At 35.5% G+C, this 22,720-nt stretch overlaps 2 protein-coding genes across 3 annotated transcripts in view; one reads left to right on the top strand and one right to left on the bottom strand.

Annotated features, from left to right (window-relative positions):
- Positions 1 to 22,720, bottom strand: part of CENPP (centromere protein P) — a 153,795-nt gene that overhangs the window by 98,742 nt on the left and 32,333 nt on the right. The gene's annotated exons all lie outside the window — the stretch shown is intronic.
- Positions 6,227 to 17,256, top strand: OMD (osteomodulin). 2 transcript variants are annotated; one of them, XM_075513959.1, is made up of 3 exons: positions 6,227 to 6,456; positions 10,143 to 11,104; positions 11,999 to 17,256. In XM_075513959.1, exons 2-3 carry the CDS (start codon positions 10,165 to 10,167, stop codon positions 12,316 to 12,318), a joined length of 1,260 nt encoding a protein of 419 aa, XP_075370074.1. In that variant the 5' UTR covers positions 6,227 to 6,456; positions 10,143 to 10,164; the 3' UTR covers positions 12,319 to 17,256. The 2 variants fall into 2 exon arrangements, with proteins under 2 accessions (XP_075370074.1, XP_075370075.1); XM_075513960.1 differs by having other exon boundaries at positions 6,227 to 6,469.

Below are 22,720 nucleotides of genomic sequence, written 5' to 3'. Positions count from 1 at the left end.
CCACAAGGCTCTGTGGTGCATTACACATTACAATTTACAGTTGTAAATATCTATTGCTCTGGAAATGTTCAAACAAATACATCTACCATGAAAAGAAAGACATTCTATAGTCATTGTAAAAACAAGTAAGGACCTTCATTCTTAAACACACTCAAAAGAGTAAGTGGGAAGCACTTTCCGTCACGTACAAGGGGAAAATTTCTGCTAATGCAGAACATTTTCCTATGCATGATCATTCAGGAATTCTTTGGCAGATAACTTAGACAACTACTCCTTATCCTTGCCTGAAAGTGCCTAAAGAAAAAAAAACAACTTTTTTTTGCTATAAATATATGATTCGCAGATTGAATACAAACATGGGAACAACCTGAAGTTGCAGGCACATTTTCTAGTTCTTGTAACAAAAATGCATGAAGTCTATAGCTATGAATGAAAAAAAAATAAGCTAATGAATAAGGTATTAATATAAATTATTAAGATAGGGTAGAATTCCCATTATCTCTTTTAGGCATCTATCAGCTTAGGGCATTGAAGTTAGCAAATCTGTTTGAAATAAATGAGTAGAAGTGACTGCTTTGGAATAGACTCAAGGAATGAAGTTAGACACTTAAACTGGATGCTAAGAATACTCTCCCAGTGAGCAGCAAGTTTCTAGTCAGCTTCACACATTAAGATGACAGTCCTCAGATTTTGCTGGGGGTTTTTTTAAGACATGAGGGTTATGCCTAAACTGCTAAAGAACTGAAAGATACACTAATATTTTTTAAAAATGGTAATTATAAAAGGAGTATCATTTTATGCTATCTCAAATAAATAACACTGAATAAACTATTACAGAAGCAATAAGGCCAAGTACAAAGGGTACTACTCTATTTGGACTTACCAACTTGGATTGGTACTGCTCAAGGATCTCTGCACTCTACGTTCAGCTATATTACCTTTCTCACTTTCCTCCATTACAAAAGACTGTATGTTCTTTTATTTTTATTTACCTTGTTTATTAATGAGTGCAAGATACCTGTCGTATACTATGATCATCTATATCATTTTATATAGGACACAGATCACGCAAAATAAAGGCTATGTTAAAGTTTGAGGTCCAATTGCTAATGCTGCTTCAAGGAAATGAATATACCTGCACCAGTAAACAGTGGTTGCAAAAACAGGCAGACACTCCCATTTTATATTGGTGTAATCACAGATATACAATCTCCAATTAAGCAGGCAATATCCCAGAACTCCATGTGGGAGGAAAATATAGCCCAAAGTCATCTATCTTGGAACAACCAAAGTAGGCTGTATAAAAATATGAAGTACAAAGCAAAATATATTTGTTAAACAAACTATTCAATTACTAAAAATATAAGCGTCAGCTAACAACAGTGACTCTCCTCAGAAGAGATTTATAATTTCATACAATAGTCCAGGGTATTTTAGAGTAACCAGACACTATTTGCTACAGATATTACTGCTTACATGAATTTTAAATTTGTTTTATTATGCCAATATCAATTGTTTATGATTACTTGTTATTGTGGTAGTAGAAATATTATACGATGAGGATTATTTAAATGCCTCTGCTGTAGAAAGTAAAATCCATATATCAAAAAAAGAACCCCCCCCAAGTCTTCTAACATTTCTAACGCAGCAATACATTCAGAAAAAAGTTACAACCCTCCTCTTCTTTTAGTCTAAGTCAATTATCCATTACTGTAAATTGATACTGATAGCAAAAAAACTCACACCCACCCTTCCATTCAAAAAGCTTCAGTATTACAAATTTGAATATGCCAGAAGGTGATACTTAGCTTTTGCTTATGAAGCAAAACAAATTGCAATACAAATTGTTCGTTGCGCACATTCAACCAATCATCTAATGAGACCAGGACTTCCTAATGTATTACGTCTAGCTGCATAGATGCTTCTAGTGAATTCTGCTCTAAAAACTCAGTGTATTACTGTTTATTAGCAGAATTTACTCCACAATTGGGATTATATTAATTCCCACGTTACAAGGCCAATAAGCTGTTGCTCTTTCTCAGTCATTTGTTCTATACCAGGATCAGTCTTTGAGATCCAAACATAGCTGCATTTGTTAACTAGTAATATCAAAGGTGTGGTATAAAAAAAAAAAAAAAAAAAAAAAAAAAAACCACACACAAAAAGTATACAGATTAAAAATACAAAATAAGAAAAATACAGAAATACAGAAAAAGTAGAATGTGAGAAAAATTCAACAATTTCAATAAGTAAAGGAATGCTCAGGAAGAAGGGAGAACAAAAAGAGAAGGGATGTTATTCAACCCAGAATCAGCAAATCCACATAAGTGGAGGAAGTGGAGAAGATACAGAGAAAAAAAATCTCCATATCCCACAGCATGGATGAGAGGAAGCGACATGCTTATATTTCAGAACGATAATAAGCACCCAATGAACCCATCACGGGGCTTATGATAACCACTAAGTTATACTGATTTCTAGTACAAATCTAGGACAATTTTTGTTTTTTGCATTCTTTCCAGACTGCATGGTCACCTGAAAAGCACATTCTTGAAATGCACCTATAAAACCTACACAAAAACATCTTTAATTTCCTCTTTAAATTCATAGTTGTAGGATGCATACTCAAGTTATAATAGACTGATAAAAATCAACCAGCCTTTGATTAGAAGAGTCAATGAAGAAAGTTAGTTCAGAGTATCATTTGACCAATACATGCAAAATCTACAGTCTAGCAAACCTTGGGAATTATTTTTCAAATATACTTTTTGTAAACTCAACTGTTGTCAGTTGCTCAACGTGTTCTTCCTAGTAGCTCCTAGAAAAACAAAGCAACAGATATAAAACAGGCTGCCTAAGATGAGGGTTGCCAGAGTTTTGATCTTGTAATACCACCTACTAAATAGGAAATAAGTAGAGACCACACAACAAGGTTCAGGTCAGAGGCAATGGTAAGCCCCACACATGGCACAGCTCTGTCTTCCTTTCCTTTTTTTAACAGATTGGGTCTTGTCTCAGCTCTGCAGAATTGTTGATATGATTTGATGGCCCCTTTTCCATGACCTTTAAAAATGCATATTCACACAGGGACATGCTCCTAGAATGACTTTCCGCTGAAGAGCGGAATAACATGAAGTCTGTAAGAGCTATTATTAACTGAGTGCTCTGGGCTCTGGCTGGGCTGGAGGCTCTGCAAGATCAAGCAATTCAGTATCTTGATTTGCTGAGCGCTCTACACTTCAGTATCTGAATTTTCAGGTTAGTTCTGGCACAGCATAAATAAATCCAGCAGCCACTACAGTCTTGATAATCGGTTACTTTTGTTGATAAAGCACAAATAAGAAGTGCCTTTGCAGATCACATACTAGAGTCATACAGGCTGCAGGTGGTCTGCTGACAGTGTTTGTGGACTGCCAGTTAAGACCTAGAAATTAAGATGCAAAGAGTTTTATATCTGCATTTTCTGTGCCTACAATCTACTTTGAAGTGCAGCCCAGTCTAGATGATACATGCCTAAGGCTGTTTCTTACTTCTGAAAGCCACAGGCTTTATAGGGAAACCAAATTACAACATTCAAACTTCCTCATTACATTTGATCATGCATTCTCTTTTCTACTGTGCAATCACTTACAGTAACCAACTAACATCACCAATTCTTATCTAAAACACAGAATTCCTTCAAAGTTGTCAACTGAGGATTTTAAAATTTTGAGCTTTAGGGTTTTTCTTCAGACCTCTGATAGCAGGACCAGACCGTAGCTGAAGAACTTTCTAATTCTGCTTCAAAGACAGTTCTCAGTTCTGACTTGCACAGCGTAGCTTCATTTGATTTCCTTTAATCCTCTGTGAACAATATGCACCTTTTTTTTCCTTTCTCTAGGCTTCATATGGACCATCATAAGTTGGGGGGGGACGGGGGGACGACACGGACGGACACGACCCAAAGAAACCCGCGAATCTTTTACAGTAAAATGGCAAATATAGAGAAAAGGCCAAGCAGTATAATTTATTCCTTCTTATAAAAAGGCCAATCCCATTTACCTCAGTGCCACTGGTTATCTTCTCTACTTATTCTATGAATATTCTGGCTAAAATTCAGAAATTTCAGATTTTCTAAGTTTACTCAACTAGCTAAACAAACCTAAAATCACAAAATATTAGAACAGTCTCCTTTCTTAAGCCTTCAGTTCAGAACCAAAGTTGAAAAAGTTAACAAGTCTCATAAGTTGAATACAGTTAATGAAGATGATAAAATTCCAAACATTTTAATTTACAAAAAGGATCCATTCAAGTTTGGCTTAAGAAAATAAATCAGCTTCAAGCCAACCTTGACTTCTAGCTTGATATACATCTCACTTTGCATCACAATTGCATAAATAAAATGATGAAAAAAAATTTACAAATTCAATAGTAAAAATAAGTCCTTATGAAACACATTTTTTCAAAAACTGAAAACCAAAACACATTAAAAACTTTAATACATTTGTCACAGCTTTTGAAACAAGAAGTCTTACATGAATGATGTTAAATTTAATCCTCTCATTATCCTCCTTGTAAGGAAATTCCTACCACACCTCAAACCAAAACTAAGAGAAGATCCAACCACACAACTTGACCAAGATCACAAAGTATAGACTTGTTTATATCCAAGATAGCTCATACAACAAAAAAGGAACTGAGTCTCACTATATCCCACAGCTAGATCTGCATCATCTTCTGCAGCTAAATATGCTTTAAATCAAGAGCTTTGCTACAATTTTTCAAAAGGACAGACTCTTTTGCGCTGCCACCATGGATTTTTAAATGCATCATGAGATTCTAAGTCTCCTGATAGTTTAAGAGGATTTGGGACACAATCCATAGTTGAAAATGATAGAAAAACATCAGGTATGAAATTAAAGTTCTAATGTGGTCCAATTTTTATCTTTAGAGAAAATAGTTTTAATTTTTGCATATGCTTTATTTAGAACTGTTAATATAACAGAGCTTCCAAAAATTTCCACTATATTCTTTGTCTTGTGCTTAAAAAACCACAAACTTTGTATCAGCAAATAGCATTTTACTAACTGGCATAACAGACTTGGTGGTTTTTTTTCACTCATCATTATGAATGTATTTTAATTATTTTTAAAATTACCTCTGTTGTTTAGTATTATTTGGGTTTAGTGGTAAACTCTCCCTTATATTCTGTATTCTCTACATAAATACATGACTGCTTTATTTTAGTTCCAGTATTACCAACTCCTACAATATTATTTTTGCTCATGGCTTCTGGTGCTTTTCTTTATATCCCAAATGTTAGAATCATGCATGATTTATCTTCTTAAACAATGTTCTTGTCCTCAATATTACAGAGGAAACTTGAAAAGGTCAAGCAAATCATCAGCTTCAGGAAGCTCAAAGACAAAAAAAGTAGTAACCCTTACTATTGCATTATTTTCTCAAATATACCTCTAAGGCACTTATACTTTTTTAAGCACCAGATTCTTCCTTGTGAATAGGTTTTGAAATAAACAGATTATGGAATAGAATAGATTATGCTTTTACCAAACCAAAAGCATAATTAAATGCTTTTGATAAATCATACAATTAATCCAGAACAGCGTCCCACTTCAACAAAAAAATTGTCCTTTTTCTCCATTTTTGGTATGTATCACAGTTATTTAAGTACCATATAGCAGCAAAAGCTGATAACCATGCCTTTTTTCCTCCCTCCTAAAAGCTATAAAAAATATTTTTATTCAGTAAAATGGTTTATATCTCATGTCATACTTGTCTTTTTCATTGGAAGACTTATGCTCTTTCTATACAACTTCCAAAACCACATTGGAAATTTACTGTGAATTCTGAACTACAACTTTAAAACACTGAGAAGCACATCATCATACCAACAGCACAACTACTTTGCAGGAAGGAAACAGGAAATATGGATTGTGGAGGGAAAAAAAGTATAAAATGGAAGATGTACATAAGAGCTTTTCTGTAGCACATGCTTTCCCTCAATCTTGATAAGGTTAATTTTTTACTGTTTCTTAACTTCATCCTCCAGAGAACAAATCCTTTGCGTAACTGAATCACTGTAGTTGAAACCGTGCTATGAACTAACGACCTCTGAAATATTTTTTTGAAGTCTTACTCTCTCAATTTTTTTTTAATGGGAACTGGTAACACTGAAAGAATCTTGCAAATAATTTTGAAGTTATTTTAACAAAAGGAGTGATTTTAACACAGCATCTACAGTAACTGATGATGTGGCACAAACTTTTTTTAACTGGCAAATCAGAAGAGGGGCTAAGGCTATTATTTTGCTTTGCCTTCCCACAAGGCTCCTCACCACAAAATATGGCTTAGAGAGATCTTTTGTTCCTCCAGCTGTGTTAGACTATTTCTCAGATGATTTCACCAGCACAATAACTTGCTGCCCTCTACAACTTGAGCTTCACAGACTTCCAAAGAGTAAGTTTTCTTGGTAAGCAGGAATAAAATGAACCGATTGTGTTATTTTTGCAGTTAAGAGTGATTCATGCATGTTATATAATTCTGAGCTTTCAGCTAGTAAACTGCTTACAAATACAGTCACTAAGCTTTGAGTTTATTCAGACGGTAGAGAAGCATGCTTTTAAGATTTTCTATTTTCTTTCAGCTTCATAAGTATGCAGTTTATCATACTGTGTGCATCTGACTTGCTTCCCCCATTAACAAGTTTCACCTGACATGATTCTTTGTTTTAAAGGTAGTCCAAGTTCTTAGAAATATTTCATGAAGAAGCATTAGTATCTCAGTGCTTTGAGACATGACCTGCAAGCCTGGCAGGACAGTTACTATTCTACCAAAAATGCACTCAACTACAGCCAAAGTATAAAAAAAAAAAAAAAAATCCCCCTGAATACCAGCTCCTCTCCCTCCATAAAACCAGCAAGAGACTTTGGTACCTATTACTTACCATTCCAAGTGATGATAGTGCTCTTTACATCATCTACCTGGCAAGTGGATCAATTGCATGAAGGCCTGAGTAAGCTTTTTTCCTCAAATTGAGCAGGACTTTCCTGAGTTGTTCCTCCTGGTTTCTAAGGACTATTGTGGCACCAAGGGCCAAAATTATTAATGGGAAATTTTGTGACACCTAGAAGTGCTGAGAGAATAGAACCAGAAGGTGAAGCTAAAGTTCTGGACTGAAACTGAGAGAGAGTAACAAGAATCAAAAGGAAACCAAGAACATGAAATAAGCATGGGGGACAGATTGTGTAAGGATCTGTTCACAAAAAACAGAACCAAGTCATAGCATTTAGAGACAGATTTTATATAGGTAGACACTACCAGGTCTCACTAGAAGTTAGAAATATGGTAATAAGGTATTCTCCCAATATACACTGCCTGAAATCTGAAAATCAATTAATTCCTCCTGAAGCACAGTATTGTTTCTCAACCCAGCAAGCGCCTGCAAAGTTTATCAGCATAGCGCATTTATACAATGCCCGTAGTGCAAGGCTGCTAACTGGGTGGACATGTTTCTGCATTTACTTAGATTAGCTCAGACATCTGATGCTGCTGTAGGGATATGGAGATCCCGGCTTTGCTGAGAACCTACCTACAATGTGGTTCCAAACAACTGACTCCATCCAAACCTGTTTTTAAGATTTTAATCAGTTATGAAACTTGATTAAAGGAGCATTCAAATACAAATGATACAAAGTTAGAAATGCAAGTTAGACAACACCACAAAGTATTTCACCCAGCCATTGTCACACACAGGCTGTGTGCAACACAGGAAGATAGTAAGGATGTATTAAATTCCATGATCGTTACTACTTTTTTCCTTAGGATTCTCTCTCTCTCGTTCAATTTGTAGAATACATCATGCATTAGGAATCAATCACCACTATGAAGCATAGGAAATTAGCATTTATAAGTCTCATCTCCTTTGTTACTGATTGTTTGGTAAAAAAAAATATTAAGAGCATCAAGAAAACAAAGAAGAGAGTCCCCTGATTAAGAAACATGAATGTCGTTATAAAAACCACCCAAGAATATCTGCTTTCCTCTGCCTCAGGGTTCCCACACTATACTGAGCGAAGTGTCTTAAAATTCCCCATTATTTATGTGCTTTGACCTGCAATGTTACATTTTGACTCCTCTGTTGTTTACGTTGAACAGCTTGACATGACTCATAACTTGAATTCTGCCAAATAATAGCGTTCCTCTAACTGCATAAAGTGCTCTAAATGTTAGTCTGGCTTTGAGCATCAGAAATTTGACATGCAAAGTAATTTGTTTTTCACAACATCAGTGTTTCCCCTCAGAAGGGTACTTTGAAGGTAAATTAGTTCATGTCTATAAAGAACATATGATTACAGAAGCATTGGAAGACTATAAAGAAATCTTTTTATCAATGAAGATTTTACATGATATGCAGTACACAATGGTTGAATTGTATTTTATTTAATTAAATGACAGCAACAGAAAATTTTTTATCATTAATGCATTGTACTGTCAGCCATGTCTTGCAGAAAATAGAAAGACAACATAAAATGCCACAGAACGTACAATCACCAATGCCATGTAAATTTCTATTTTACATAAAATACAATATTTCAAAGTAATCTATTTCACTGTTTTATTTACAGAAAAAATCCCGCACTTACCTCACCTTAGTTGAGAATATATATTTTTAACAAAAAAAACTTTGTTTAAAACCAAGGACAACGGACATAAGCCAGGGCTTGGATGCTTAGTAAGACTAGCAAATTTCTTCACAAGGAGTGTAGTACAACACTAACTTGGGTTATTTAGAGAGATGCTGGAATTCCACCCTTGAAGATTTTCAAGGCTCACCCAGACAAAGTCTAGGCTGATCTAATCTACTGCTGGAGATGGAAACACTTGGAGCACCAGATTGGACTACATGATTGCCAAAAGTCCCTTCCAGACAACATCTCTATGATTCTATGATATTGACCATGCACCATTTGTGCAGTGCAAGTTCATAGCGAGAATAACTAATACATTTGCAAAAAAAGTTTTCATCTTGACTGAGTTTAATAAGGCTATCTATGTGTTTCTAAAGGTCTGAGGAAGAAACATTGTTCAGGAATTCCATCTGCACCCATTTAAAACTGACTTGTAAGGTGTCGTGGTTTAACCCCAGCTAGCAACTAAGCCCCACCCAGCCGCTCGCTCACTCCCCCCTGGTGGGATGGGGGAGAGAATCAGAAGAGTAAACACGAGAAAACTCGTGGGTTGAGATAAAGACAGCTTAAGAGGTAAAGCAAAAGCCGCACACGCAAGCAAAGCAGAACAAGGAATTCATTCACTCCTTCCCATGGGCAGGCAGGTGTTCAGCCATCTCCAGGAAAGCAGGGCTCCATCACGCATAATGGTTACTGGGGAAGACAAACGCCATCACTCCAAACATCCCCCCTTCCTCCTTCTTCCACAGCTTCATACGCTTAGCATGGCATCATATGGGATGGAATAGCCCTTTGGTCAGTTTGGATCAACTATCTTGGCTGTGTCCCCTCCCAACTTCTTCTGCACCTAGCAGAGCATGGGAAGCTGAAAAGTCCTTGACTAGTGCAAACATTACTTAGCGACAACTAAAACATCTCTATTATCAACACTGTTTTCGGCACAAATCCAAAACATAGCCCCATACTAGCTACTATAAAGAAAATTATCTCAGCTGAAACCAGAACATAAGGCTGATGCTTAGCCCATTACACTGGAAAGAATGCAACACTTCAGATGTCCCCTAGAAACCCCAGACTATACCACTTTTATATATAAAGTCCTTTTGCAACTTCTCTATAATAAATTAAAGCGAGAAAGGAATGAAGACTGGGATTTTTTTCTACTCCCAACTATTATGGCATCCTTCAGTAACAGGCACAGCACAGGTAGAAAGCTGTTCCTTGTCTGAAGTCAGACAAGAAAACTTATGTTTACTTCAAGGACAGTGTATTTGTTTATGGCTGTTTTCTTGGAAAATACAGATTAAAACTTGCTTTTGCTAATAATGTCACTGACAGTGTTGCCAAAAAATGCATTATTGTACTTACTTTACATTGCTTCTTCTTAAAACTGAAACTTATAGGTGATTTACTTTATGACTATCTAATAAACTTATTTTTCCTCCTCATCAACAGGATATAAGGTACAAATTTAAATATGGGGATTCGGAGCCAGCTATCAATCATTCACCTACTCTGGACTGCTATGGTCTTTTGTCAATATGAAGACTATGATTTTGAGGATGAATATGATGGGGAGCCAGATCATCAACGTCCATATTACTTTAATTTTAATTCAAATACACAAGCTGAAGTTCCCCGCTTTCCTTTTCCAGTTGAGTGCGCCAGAGAATGCTTTTGTCCCCCAGCTTTTCCGTTATCAATGTACTGTGATCACCGTAAACTTAAGACAATACCAAATATCCCTAGTCATGTCCAACAACTTTATCTGCAAAACAATGATATTGAAGCTGTGCCTGCAGGACCATTCACTAATGTTACCTTCTTAAGGGAAATTAACCTCAGCCACAACAAAATTAAATTTCACATGATTGACCATGGTGTTTTTGCCAAACTTTCAAACTTAGTGCAACTTCATTTACAACATAATGAACTTGAAGAATTTCCATTCCCACTCCCCAGCTCTCTAGAGAGACTCCTCCTTGGTTTCAATAAGATTTCTCAGTTACCTGGAAATGCATTGGAAGGATTACCTAACATAACCATGCTTGACCTTTGCAATAACTTTCTTGATGACTCAGTACTCAAAGGAAAACCCTTTTCAAACATGAAAAATTTGATGCAGCTCAACTTATGCAACAACAAATTACAGACTATGCCTCCTGATCTACCATCGTCACTTATGTACCTCTCTCTTGAAAATAACTCGATTTCTTATATTCCAGAAAACTATTTCAACAGACTTCCAAAAATCATTGCTCTAAGAATGTCTCACAATAACCTGCAGAACATTCCACGCAACACCTTTAATCTACCTAATCTTCTAGAACTTAATCTTGGACATAACAAATTGAAACAAGTATTCTATATTCCAAGAAGTTTGCAGCATTTGTATATTGAAGGCAATGACATTGAAAGTATGTTGATGGTTGTAATTCTTTAAAAGCAAAAAAACTTAGTGGATTTTGGCATTGGTTGTGGGAGGGGGCGAGTTCGGAGTATTTTCCATCCAGAATTGAGAACTTTTAGCCTAAATCAAAAACTATGAGAAACATCTCTTTTGTTGCATCCTTGGTTTTGAGGACCTGCCACCATACGGCTTCTCAGTTAGGTCATGTATAAACCAAGCATAGAATCCAGCAGTCATCCAAATTTGCATGTTGTTCAAGCAGTACTCTGATGTCCTTTGCAGAGAGGTGAGCTTGAGCTGTTAGTGTTCTGAACTAAGCAGTTAATGTAGCACTGACTCAGAGTTCATACACACTGTACTTCTCAGGAGCAAATGCAGCTATGTAGCTTTTGATCAGCTTACAGTGCAGGAAGAATATCATCCCATCCTCTTCAAGATGCAGTGTGAACACATCCTCAGTTAGTTGAGACCAAACCAGTGAAATGAGAAAAGATTTTATTTTTGCACTTTACCCCTAATTTGCAATTTTCTGTAAAAGTTAATACCAGTTTTTTATATGCAAGCTAAAACCTTTTTGAAAATTGCTTCTGATTAGGCAATTGATAAAAACATACAGAGAAAAGGAATTATGAAAATATTCCATTCGCATAAAATAGTAATTACAAGTTGCAGTGGTAGTCATTTATTTTTTCTTTACTCCACAACCTTATACTTTGCAAACCCCAAAATTGTTACCACTGTCATTTACAAAATCGATTTAGAACACAGGGAAGGATATTAATACTGTGCACCACAAAACTATTTTCCATTTTAAATTTCAAAACATAAGTTTCACTTTCGCAATAGGTCTTAAATATAACTATTTTCTGTATTTTAATTAATATTTTTCTCTCTCTTACAGTCATAAACGTTACTTTGATGTGTCCATCTATTGATCCAATGAACACCAACCAATTAACCTATATACGGGTGGACCAAAATAAGCTTACGATTCCAATAAGCACATATGCATTCTTTTGCTTCCCTCACATTCGAACCATTTACTATGGTGAACAAAATGTTAATGTCAACAAGTCAACTCAGCTAAGAACACCAGTGTTTCGAAGATTTTTAACACCAGAAGAATACAATGAAGCAGAAGACGATCATGAAACACATGATCATGAAACTGAAGAAGATCATGAAGCAGAAGACAACTACTTCCATCCATACTTTCAGTGAAGTAATCATTGTTAATGAGTATATATGGAAATTTCTCCTTAGTTGTGGGGTATTCATATCCATTTTAGAACAGCTGGATAGCTTGGGATATTTAAGACACATCTATAAAGTGGAAACAGGACTTTAGTGTAGGTAAATGTCCTATTACTGACATAGTAAAAAACATAATCCTAGGAGCAAAGAGCACTCACCTCAGCATTAGATAGCAGTCTGATATATAACCCGGGTTGATGACACCCACCATCCTTGGGTGGGCAACCTAAGCTGAAGAACATGGACCTGAAAAAGCTTCTATGTTCTAAAGTGATCCAACTCCAAAAATGACTAAGATACAAATCAATGTCATGCTCAATAGGAACAAGTGGATAAGGCCAAAAATCCGTCCAGCTATACATCTTACTACTGACAGTAGTAGAAAATAGACATACTAGAGAAAAGCATAGGAGGGTAAGATCAAAAATACTTCCACAAGGTTCCTCCACATCTTCCAGAAATACAGATGTTTCTTCTTCCAATTTCTAATTAGACAGGAAAATCGCAAACTTTGAGTTTCAAATCTTCCTCATATTATGTTTGCAGTGTCCTGCCAAGGTGTATTGTAACATTTACTTCTTAGCTTGTACCTCAACTATCACAACTCTTTCTAAGATTTTAGCTGATTAGTAATATAGGCAATAAATGACCTTTCATCAAAGGTCTTCGGATCCAGGGAAAAGGGTGTTTATTAATACAACTGAACCATTAGTATTTACATTTTACCTGTGCTTTAGTCTGTATTATTTTAGAAGGAACCTAAAAATGTAATGTAATTTTTTTCCTAGAATTGTTCATCAAGTAGAACAGATACAAATAGTAGCATTCCAGGTTTTTCAAATTATTAATTTAGACTATCCATCTGCATAGCTAATACCAATTAGCTATATTCTGCTTCAAAGTAGAACAAAAATTGCTTCAAGCAACCTAAAGAAAAGTACTATATACTATCTGAGCTATGCAAAGTTTTTTATTATGTCTTATGCCTAGAAACAGATCCAAATAACTACAGGGTAAGATAATATTATAGGGCACTTTACTGCTTTTGTTTTATTAAATTCTTTTTTCCTGATAAATCTTTGTTAGCAGTGAGGAAGAATCACTATTTTCAACAAGAAAAACAAATGCAAGAAATAGAACCATACATCATACTACCAATTTTACATTATACTTTAAGTGCAGAAAAATAAAAGGCTATATATAATGATGCGAGCAACTTTGTATTAGAATTTCTGAAAAGTTTCAGACAGGTTTGGTTTTTTCTCTTACAATTTCAGTTATTTTTTGAAGCCCATCTTAGTATATTTTGGTTTCTGTTGCAACAACTAAAATATAAACAAAATGAAACTACTTAATGATACTTTTTTTTAATGGAAAGAAATTCCTCATAAGCCCATGAATATAACCTTTAAGAACATATATAGTCTTTAAGAACAACTGGTTGTAAAAATTCGTAGATACAAAATTTATTATATCATTATTGTGGGTATTAGGTCAACTAACTCAAAAAATCTATTCTTTCTCTCCTTCTCTTTTTTCTTATCTACTTTCTGATATAATATTCAAGGCAAAATATTTTATGGTCGCCCCACAAATTTACAGTGCAGCAGAATTTATCTTCCTCTTTTTTTAAAAAAAAAGTTTATTAACATTTATAAACCTCAAGTACCTCTGGCTTCATGAAGGAGGAATATATGTATGTATTCATTACTTTATTTAAATACACTCTTCTCAAAAACGTATATACATTATATACACATATATTTAAAGATAAATATCTATAACTTTATAGTTTAATATAAACATGTAGCATATTAACCTTAGGGAACCTTTATAACTTTTCATCTATTTCAGATTTTAAGTATAAGTGAATAGTGCACAAAAGGCAAATGTAAATTAATACAGGCTTTTTTGAAACGCTTGCTCAGCTTTAAAAAAGAACACTGCTCAAATATAGTACAAGTATTACATCTGTTATCACAAACTTTCTGCTTTTAAAAACATTTATGAAGCAAAGTTTAGCTTTAAAGTAGAACTAAAGATACTGACTTTGTAGCAACTAGCTATATACATTTTTTAAAGTTTAAATGTAAGTCAAACTGATAATTATTGAAAAATTTAGAACTGTCTTATTACATTAAACTCATTCAGATGGAACATGAGAATTGTATTACAAGCAGAAGCATCATAACTCACTTGTCATTCATTTAATATTATTGTACCTTATCTGTGGCAAATACAATGCTATTCTTTAAAAAAGATTTTAGGGTGGTCAGGGAACTAAAGACTTGCTAGCCTTATGTCTGTAGTACAGAAATGAGAAGTTATAATAAAGTGCAGAATTAATGGATACCTAGATAAATACAATTTGCTCTGGTAAGACTGGGCATGGCTTCTGTGAAAGCCATGATGTTTTTACCTTGCAAATCTCTTGGTGTTCTCTGAAGGAATCATGAAGGATGTGGAAAAGGGAGATCCTGGTCCAAACAGCCTACAAAAATTTCTGAAAGGTTTTTAAGAACATTAAGCTGTCACAGATTAAGAGGTGACAGCATGGACAAAATCAAATAAAATATAAGAAACAGCATAAGAATAAATGGTCAGTTCTTGCTGTGGAGGGAGCCCACTGGTGGGAGTTTTGCCAAGGGCCTGTGCTGGAATTTATTCAATTTAATATACTTGCAAAAGATAGACAAATCAGGCTGAGAAGTGAGATGATACCAAAGATTGCTAAGTGACAGTGAAGAATGACTGCAGAAGGACCTCAGAATGCTAAAATAGCCAATGAAATTCAACACTGTTAAATGAAAACTGATATCCATGGAAAAGATGGTATTAGCTTCACATAAAAACTAATGAAGTATGATGTCACCACCACCACTCAGGAGCAAGACTTGGAAGTAATAATACGCGATTCAGTGAAAACACTGGCTTAGTACCCAGTAGCAGTACAAAGGAAACTCAAACGTAGAGAGTAACTAGAGAGAAATAGAAAACAAGATGATGCCACTATAAATCCGTGGCTCACCCTGACATTAAACACACTATTGATTTCCAAGCCCTTCAGGTAGCTATAATCTCTACATATGGTGTAATTAGAAAAGGATCAGAGAAAGGTAATAAGGTCACCAAAGGTAAGGAGTGGCTTCTCTACAAGCAACACGGAGTTGGCTAGAACTCACCAGTTCAGAAAAGAGATGACTAAGGGGAGATATAGGAGATACCCACAAAATTATGAGTTGCATAGACAGCATGGGTCCAGGGATCAGCTGCTCCAGAAGAAGAGCAAGGAGCCATCAAATGAAGCTAGTATGTACCAGATACAAACTAGACAAACAAAAGTTTGTAAGCAATGAGTAGTCAGCCCATTAAACTGCATGCCTGAACACAGTGGATGCAGCAGCAATTTTATACATGGTTTCAAGGGAAGACTGGATAAGTAATTGTATTTCTTGGAAGAGATCCATTATAAGTTGTTAAACAGACAAAGCACAAGTAGGTACAAAAGTGTTGAGCTGAAAACAGCTGGAGAATGGAAGACTATTTGGAGGCAGGATGAGACAAGAATCGTACATGCTTGTCCTATTCTGTCTTCCAAAAGCATCTGCTTATGGCCATTGTTGGAGACAGGATATTGTACACTCACCTTTATTTTGAATTCCACACTGACTTCTATGTCCTTACTATCCTGGGCTACGGTAACATGCTGGTACTGCTCTTCACTACTGGTAAATGCTTATTGCCTTGATATAGTTGAATTTTAAACATTTTTTTAAGCACTACCAACTATGGTTATATGCCAAGGCATACTCTAGCTCATTAAATTTGGGAACAGCAGGTCTACAATGCTCCATGTTCTGTAGCAGACAGACACCCATACTGATTCAGGTACACAAAGCAGCCTAGCCATGTAAGTGTGGAGCTCTGTATAAACCACATTATACCACTATATAGCCACATAGATTTTGGTATCAAAACATATTTGCTTCATGTTTGCTCTGGCATTTATTTTCAGAATATTTTATAGTCTTTTTTTAAGCAGGAAATAGATTCATAACCTAAGAACTAAACATGTATTAAAATGCTACTTACTTTATCAGTAACAGCAAAACCTAACCAGTATCAAACAGCTTAATTAGTTTATTTACAGCAGAGCCAGTAAATACAGAAACAAAGCCTGATCTGGTTTACAACACTGTGCCTGCATTAGCGATTAAGGTGAAGCACTAGGGTGGATCAGTAGAGCAAAATACTTGATGAGGCCATGAGACCCACTCTCTGTTTTTTGAGGGAGAGGGGCTTTACTTCAGACAAGCCCTAGCCACTAATTAAAACCCATTAGCAGCTGCAGCACATCGGGTACACCCCTGAATACATACATCTTCTGGTTTGTTACATCCAAAAAGAATAGTCCAGATACTTCAAAGAGCACTGTGATGTGAGTCAACGTGCAGTAAATTGGAGTTATCAGAAGATTTGCTTCAAAAATGCACTCCTGATCCTAACTAAAACACTAAGAAAAACATAACCAGAAACACAGCAACTGAGAAAAATGAAATCTCAGTTCTACTTTCAGCTTTGGACAAACTATTCTGAAAAACGATGTTTTCCAAGTCTTATCTGTGTAAACAAGGATGGAACCTTCTTGAACTCTAAGCTAAATATTATCAGCATTATCCAGAGTGCATAAAAATTAGCAAGGCTGGGTTAGACCACTGTAGAACACTTTCATACCCATGTAAACCTATAGGGGAAAAGCCTCACAGATTTCTGGAAAGCATTCAGTTATGACTAATCTTTAATCCACAAAATTAAAGCTCTCAAAACTACAACAAAACTGACAAACAGATTTTTTTCACAAAGTCTATACCACAAGAGGCTATTGTAAAAATCAAAATAAAGAAAGAGAAACTAATTTAATCCAACTTTCTTCCTTTAGCCTCAAAACAGTGGGAACATATTTTGTCTTTTTCCATTTTTTGTTGTTGGTGGTATTTAATACTTATAAGGCTTACTTTTTGAAATACTTACTTCAGTATTCTGATAATAAAAGTTACATAGATTAGGAAAGAAACTCCCTTACAGAAAACAGATGGTTTACATTTCAAGTTTTCTAACTACTTCTAACATATTCACATCCCACTCTTACAATATGAATCAATTTCCTTCTTTGTTTCCCAACTTGATCATTGCAAGCAATAAACATAGAATTTCCTATCTGAAAAAACAAGAAAGGAGAACATACTATTTTTTTTAACAAGAAAATTATACACCAAAAAGATTTTGCAATTATTTTCCAATACTACTACAAGAGTATGAACTCTTCAGCTATAAACCAAATTGTGTATACATTTTTGGAAGTTATGTAACTCCACAAATACACACATTTATCATATAATGTTTTAAACTATTTTGTCAAAAATTTACATTTATAACAACCTAATTAATTTATAAGGAAAATAAATAATACCTTAATCTTGTCATTCACTGCATAAATTCATCATCTACAGAGAAAAAACTAACCTTCCCCTATTATAAAGCACAACACAAGGAAAAAATAAATAAATATGAAGATTAGCCATAAATACAGAAAGTAAAGTAGATGCTATGAATAACATATTAGCCATAAATACAGAAAGTAAAGTAGATGCTATGAATAACATAAGGAACAGATAACAGGAACATGGAAGTAAAACAATTAAGGCAAATGAGTCTTGCAGCCCTGACTCTAGTGTCCCTGTAGACATAGTAATGGCTCTCAAGAAATGACAATATCATTATAAAGAAGTAATGTCAATTCAGGAAGGAATTCTAAGCAATTTTAATAAATTGAGGTAGGTTGGCTTTTGATTCAGGATATAAACTGATGATATATAGGCAAAGTTCAAGAGAACATATGTTCAACAGAGGGGTCTGGGTTAAATAGCAGACAGTACTATTACTCCAGTTACCATTTGTATTTGTTAACCATAGTTTGATTTCTGTTTACTATTGTGCATCATTTTAAAAATGTGCTTTATTAATTTATAACACAGTAACTGATACAAGGAGTCTGTTTCTTTTCCAGAAATGCAAGGAATAAGGGCAATGCCTTCAGCTTTAAAAAATTCTGATTATAAATCAGAAACATATGGAAGGATGTTCATACAATCACTAGGTCATTTTTCAGCTGTCTCTGTTTTGCAGCTGGTGGCCCTAACAGTGACCTAAACTTAATCTAATTCACTGAGCCTTGGAAATAGTTGCAACTTTTCATAAAAATACTGGAGGTGTTTACATATAACTATTTCATCTCCGGTACTTTTTTGGTCATTCTGAATCTTTAGGAATGTTCTATGTTTTCTCTGTAAGACATGATGACCATTTATTTTACATTTAATACTACCTCTGAACCCTCCCCTCCATCCCTCAAGGATGCTGAATTGGAATATACTTTGCTTAAAATTACACAGCTCTTCTATAGTATCACCTTCAGTCCAATTTCTGTGCATTGCTCAAGAACAAACCAGGAGACTGCTACCTCCCTTTTGGGTACTCTGGCTTTTTGTTCCCAGAATGAATGCAGCCCCAGCATAAGCACAGACATTAAATTGCCTTAAAACTATTTTTATACCCCTGTATCAGGATCTCAACAAAAAGCAGAGAGGGATGCAGGAGTCACAGAGAAGTTCCATATCACACATACATGCAGGAGTCAAAACATGCAGCTGTACCATCAAAGAGACAAAAATAATTTTAGAAGATAAATTAATCAGGCCACACAAACAGTCAAGCAGAAAAGGCCTGTATTCTAGAAAAAGAAAATGATGTAGCCAACAACCCAGAACACTTAAGTTATTTATTTCAGGTTAAAAAAAGAAGAAAATAAAAAGACAAACATTGAGTTCAGTTTTAACATCACTTCATGCCTTTGTTCTCTTCAACAGGAAATCTATGTTTCACTGCTTACAGATTATTTTGTACATGTTATCGGGCTGGTTCAATAACCACCTTTTACTCTATAAAACCATTCTATTATAATTATTCCTATCCAGAGCAGCTGGTCAACATTGTAAAGTGCCCATTCACACTTAAGAGTACTTAAGTGTACAAAAGATACACTACAGAATACTGAGTGTGTTACCTTCCGCATGGAGGGGAAAAAAAAAAAAAAAAATCACATACAAAAGAAAATTCACCATTGTGTCTAGGTCTATAAATGCCCAGAAGTCTTTTAAAAGCTTTCTTAATTTGTCCCCATCTTGTTCTGTCACAGACACATTTCTACCCAAGAGAAGACACTAATTTTTGAACGTTCTGTGTAGGTGATTCCCAATGTTCATCAAGCATGAGGAAGCTAAGCAATAATCCATACTTCTTTCTTCTAAGAACACTTAAAAACAATAAAACCCAGAAACTACAGAACTTGCCAGTGTTGTCCTTTAGAGACTATGATACAAGATGAAAGCCAAGGTCTTTAAGCAGCTGCAAAAATACCGCTTTCTTTGCCTAAATATAGAACAAACCTGGGTATTTAAAAATTAAAAAAATTTCAGCTTTGGTTTACTTCATAAGGAATATCTTGATAGCAACCTTACTGCACTCTCCCTAGTGCTGCCTCATAGCCCTATTAAGCCATGCACCCCAGAGAACAGCCTTTTTTTTTTTTTCCCCTCCTTCATTTTTCTTCTTCTTCCCTCTTCTTCCTAGCATTCTGCCTCCCACCACACAATCACAACTCTCTATATAGGCAGTGCCAGTCCCTGCTTCTACGTAATTCCTACAGGCACCCTGAAGAAGTAATTTCCAACCAACAACCTTACAGAGAGGAAAGGCTACCACCTCTGGTAATCCGGCTCGTTTCAGGTCAATCAGTTCAGTGCCTTGCAGGCATTTACCAGGAACCAGACATAAGTGCCTCACACTGAGAATTCTCAGCAACCAGCCCTCAGTTTCATTGTAAAACACATTACAGCATTTCAAAGCAATGCTAAAAGTACAGAAAAGCTCTCACCCATCATTTTTATATTAAGCTACTAAGCATTAAGTAAAAAGTGCTAAACACCAACATGGTAAAAAAGTAATAAACGTGGTAGCACCTATGAGAACTGGATAAGAACTACTCATGGCAGCTTTTGCAGTATGCACCTGCATGATTAGTTTTTAATGAAAACTTTGGTTTCTTTTTTGATCTGCCTTTTGAAGTGTTAGTAGAAAGGTGAGAACAGAAATGAACTAGTCATACTAAAGCTCTGAGCAGGGCAGAATATATGAGGCCACTTCAAGTACAAGATAAATAGACTGAGCTGAAAATCAGCCAGTTCAAATAATTCACAAAACCCAGTCATCTGCCTGCAAAACAAAATCTTGCCTCAGTTCCTCTAGGATATTTTCAGCTTGATTTTTCGCTTTACTTGCTCTTGACATATAAACACTACTAAATAGTTGATTCCTTCCCAGATGCTGAAGAAGATTTAATCAGCAACTCATAGTTTGGATAGTTAGCTTAATTTTTGCCTTGTTCTCCCATACCTTTCCTACCTCTGCCAGCCATACCCATTCAGCTTCTCTCTTTGTCTCTCCTAAAAGCCTTTTATTCTTCATTGTCTATCGTGATAGTAGGCCACAATGGGAAACAAATTTTATAACTACTCTGTATGCAACCCTTTTCCGCTAACATTAAGTTTTTCTGAAAGCAGAATCCAGAGAGCAAGTGTCCCTTGTGAGACTGACTTGGATTCCCTCTAGGAGAAGTAAAACATGTTATACTTCATTTACACCTTCAGCTACATTTCATATCCTTATAAAATTGTGGGGAAATTACTACCATTCAAATTTAAGCCAGGATTCCATTTCAACACAATTAGTAAAATAGCCATTTAAAATGCCTAACATTTCCGGTGAAAGTATCTTCTGGGAAAAGTCAGTCAGGGAAAATGAGATATCATGAGTTTAAAAAAAAAAAGGAAAAAGAAAAAGGCACACCTGACAAATCAGAAAGCATACCATAAACACATTATCAAGGCCCTCTTCAAAAACTGGAGCTCAATTAGTTAACAGCAGAGCTTGTTTAGGTTTTCAGAAAAGAAACCACCTTCTAAGTCCATAGATCCTTGTAAATAGAGTCCAAGAAACAGGTACCTATATATCAAACTTCTAAGCACTAACAACGCCTAGAAAGCACTCTCTGCTTGCCAGGGTGAATAATTCCTGTTAGCTTCCCTATTGCCAATGCATACAAACCACACTTTTCATTTTTGGATACTGTGGTTGTTTCAAGTCATTGTGAACGAGAATAAAGCAGCACTGTTGCTGAAAGAAGCAACACCCTCCTTCCTTGTTCGCAGCTACTTGTGCCATCCTCTTCCTTGGGCCGCTATGAGCATCTGTTACATGTTCAGATAAAAACAGTTTTTATTTGAAATTATTTGTTACTACTTTTTTTCTTCCTGGCACAAGGGCTGACAAGCAGACGAAATACGGGACAGGACTACCACTTTATTTGGCACTGACAGTTTAAAGCAACAGTAAAACTATACTGTAAGGTAAACCTTGATGACATCATGCCAAAGTAATTACTTAACATATCACTCTTCAAATGTATTTGTAAGTAAGTGTTCATGAGTTTCTTATAAGTGCTTGGATAACAACACTGAGTAGACACATTACACCATGTTTTTGTGGTAAGCATACCACTGAAATCCTGTGAGCCTGATGAACACAGACTTTTGACAATGTTTTCTGCAGAAGCTGTTACTGAAGTCTTCTGACATTACAGAGCCTCTTCTCCTCCTGCAGATCAAAGCAAGTAAGAGCTTTCTTGCATGAAGACTGCCTAAATTTTCAGGGCCTCATTTATCTAGGAATTTTCCCTCATTTTTAAAAATTGTCATATATAAGGAAAAAACTAAGATATTCCCAAGATATTCCATATACATAACTGTGAAATCTAGGATTTCAGTACTTACAAAATAAATCCTTATAAGAATATAACAAATATATTTAATGTTTTATATCATGCTTTCAGCTTCAATACTTAATACTTTTTCCTTAGAACATTTATCCTTTGACTACATTCAAGCATTGGACAAACTTGGATGCCCCAGAGCCAGATGAAATCTTAATGTGGCTGTTTGGTGGGGGCAGCTGGAAAGAGGTAAGTACAAAGCAGAGCTGCTGTCATTACTTCCGAAACATGCATGAAACCACGAGGGATGGTAAGATGGTATTGACACTGCAACTTTTTTGTCCCTTTCTCAGCAAATCCACCCTTTCTATCACACACAGTACTTCCAGCTGAAAGTTCCTATGTACTGCAGCAGAAAACACCTTAACAACCTAGCCACTTCAAAACTTCTGTTGTTCTTATTGTTCCAGCAGAACAGCAACC

The sequence above is a fragment of the Mycteria americana genome, chromosome 11, assembly GCF_035582795.1.
Source record: "Mycteria americana isolate JAX WOST 10 ecotype Jacksonville Zoo and Gardens chromosome 11, USCA_MyAme_1.0, whole genome shotgun sequence".
In the NCBI taxonomy this organism is placed as follows: domain Eukaryota; kingdom Metazoa; phylum Chordata; class Aves; order Ciconiiformes; family Ciconiidae; genus Mycteria; species Mycteria americana.
The sequence above is the reverse complement of the archived record's forward strand: the minus strand, read 5'-3'. Positions and strand labels throughout refer to the sequence as shown.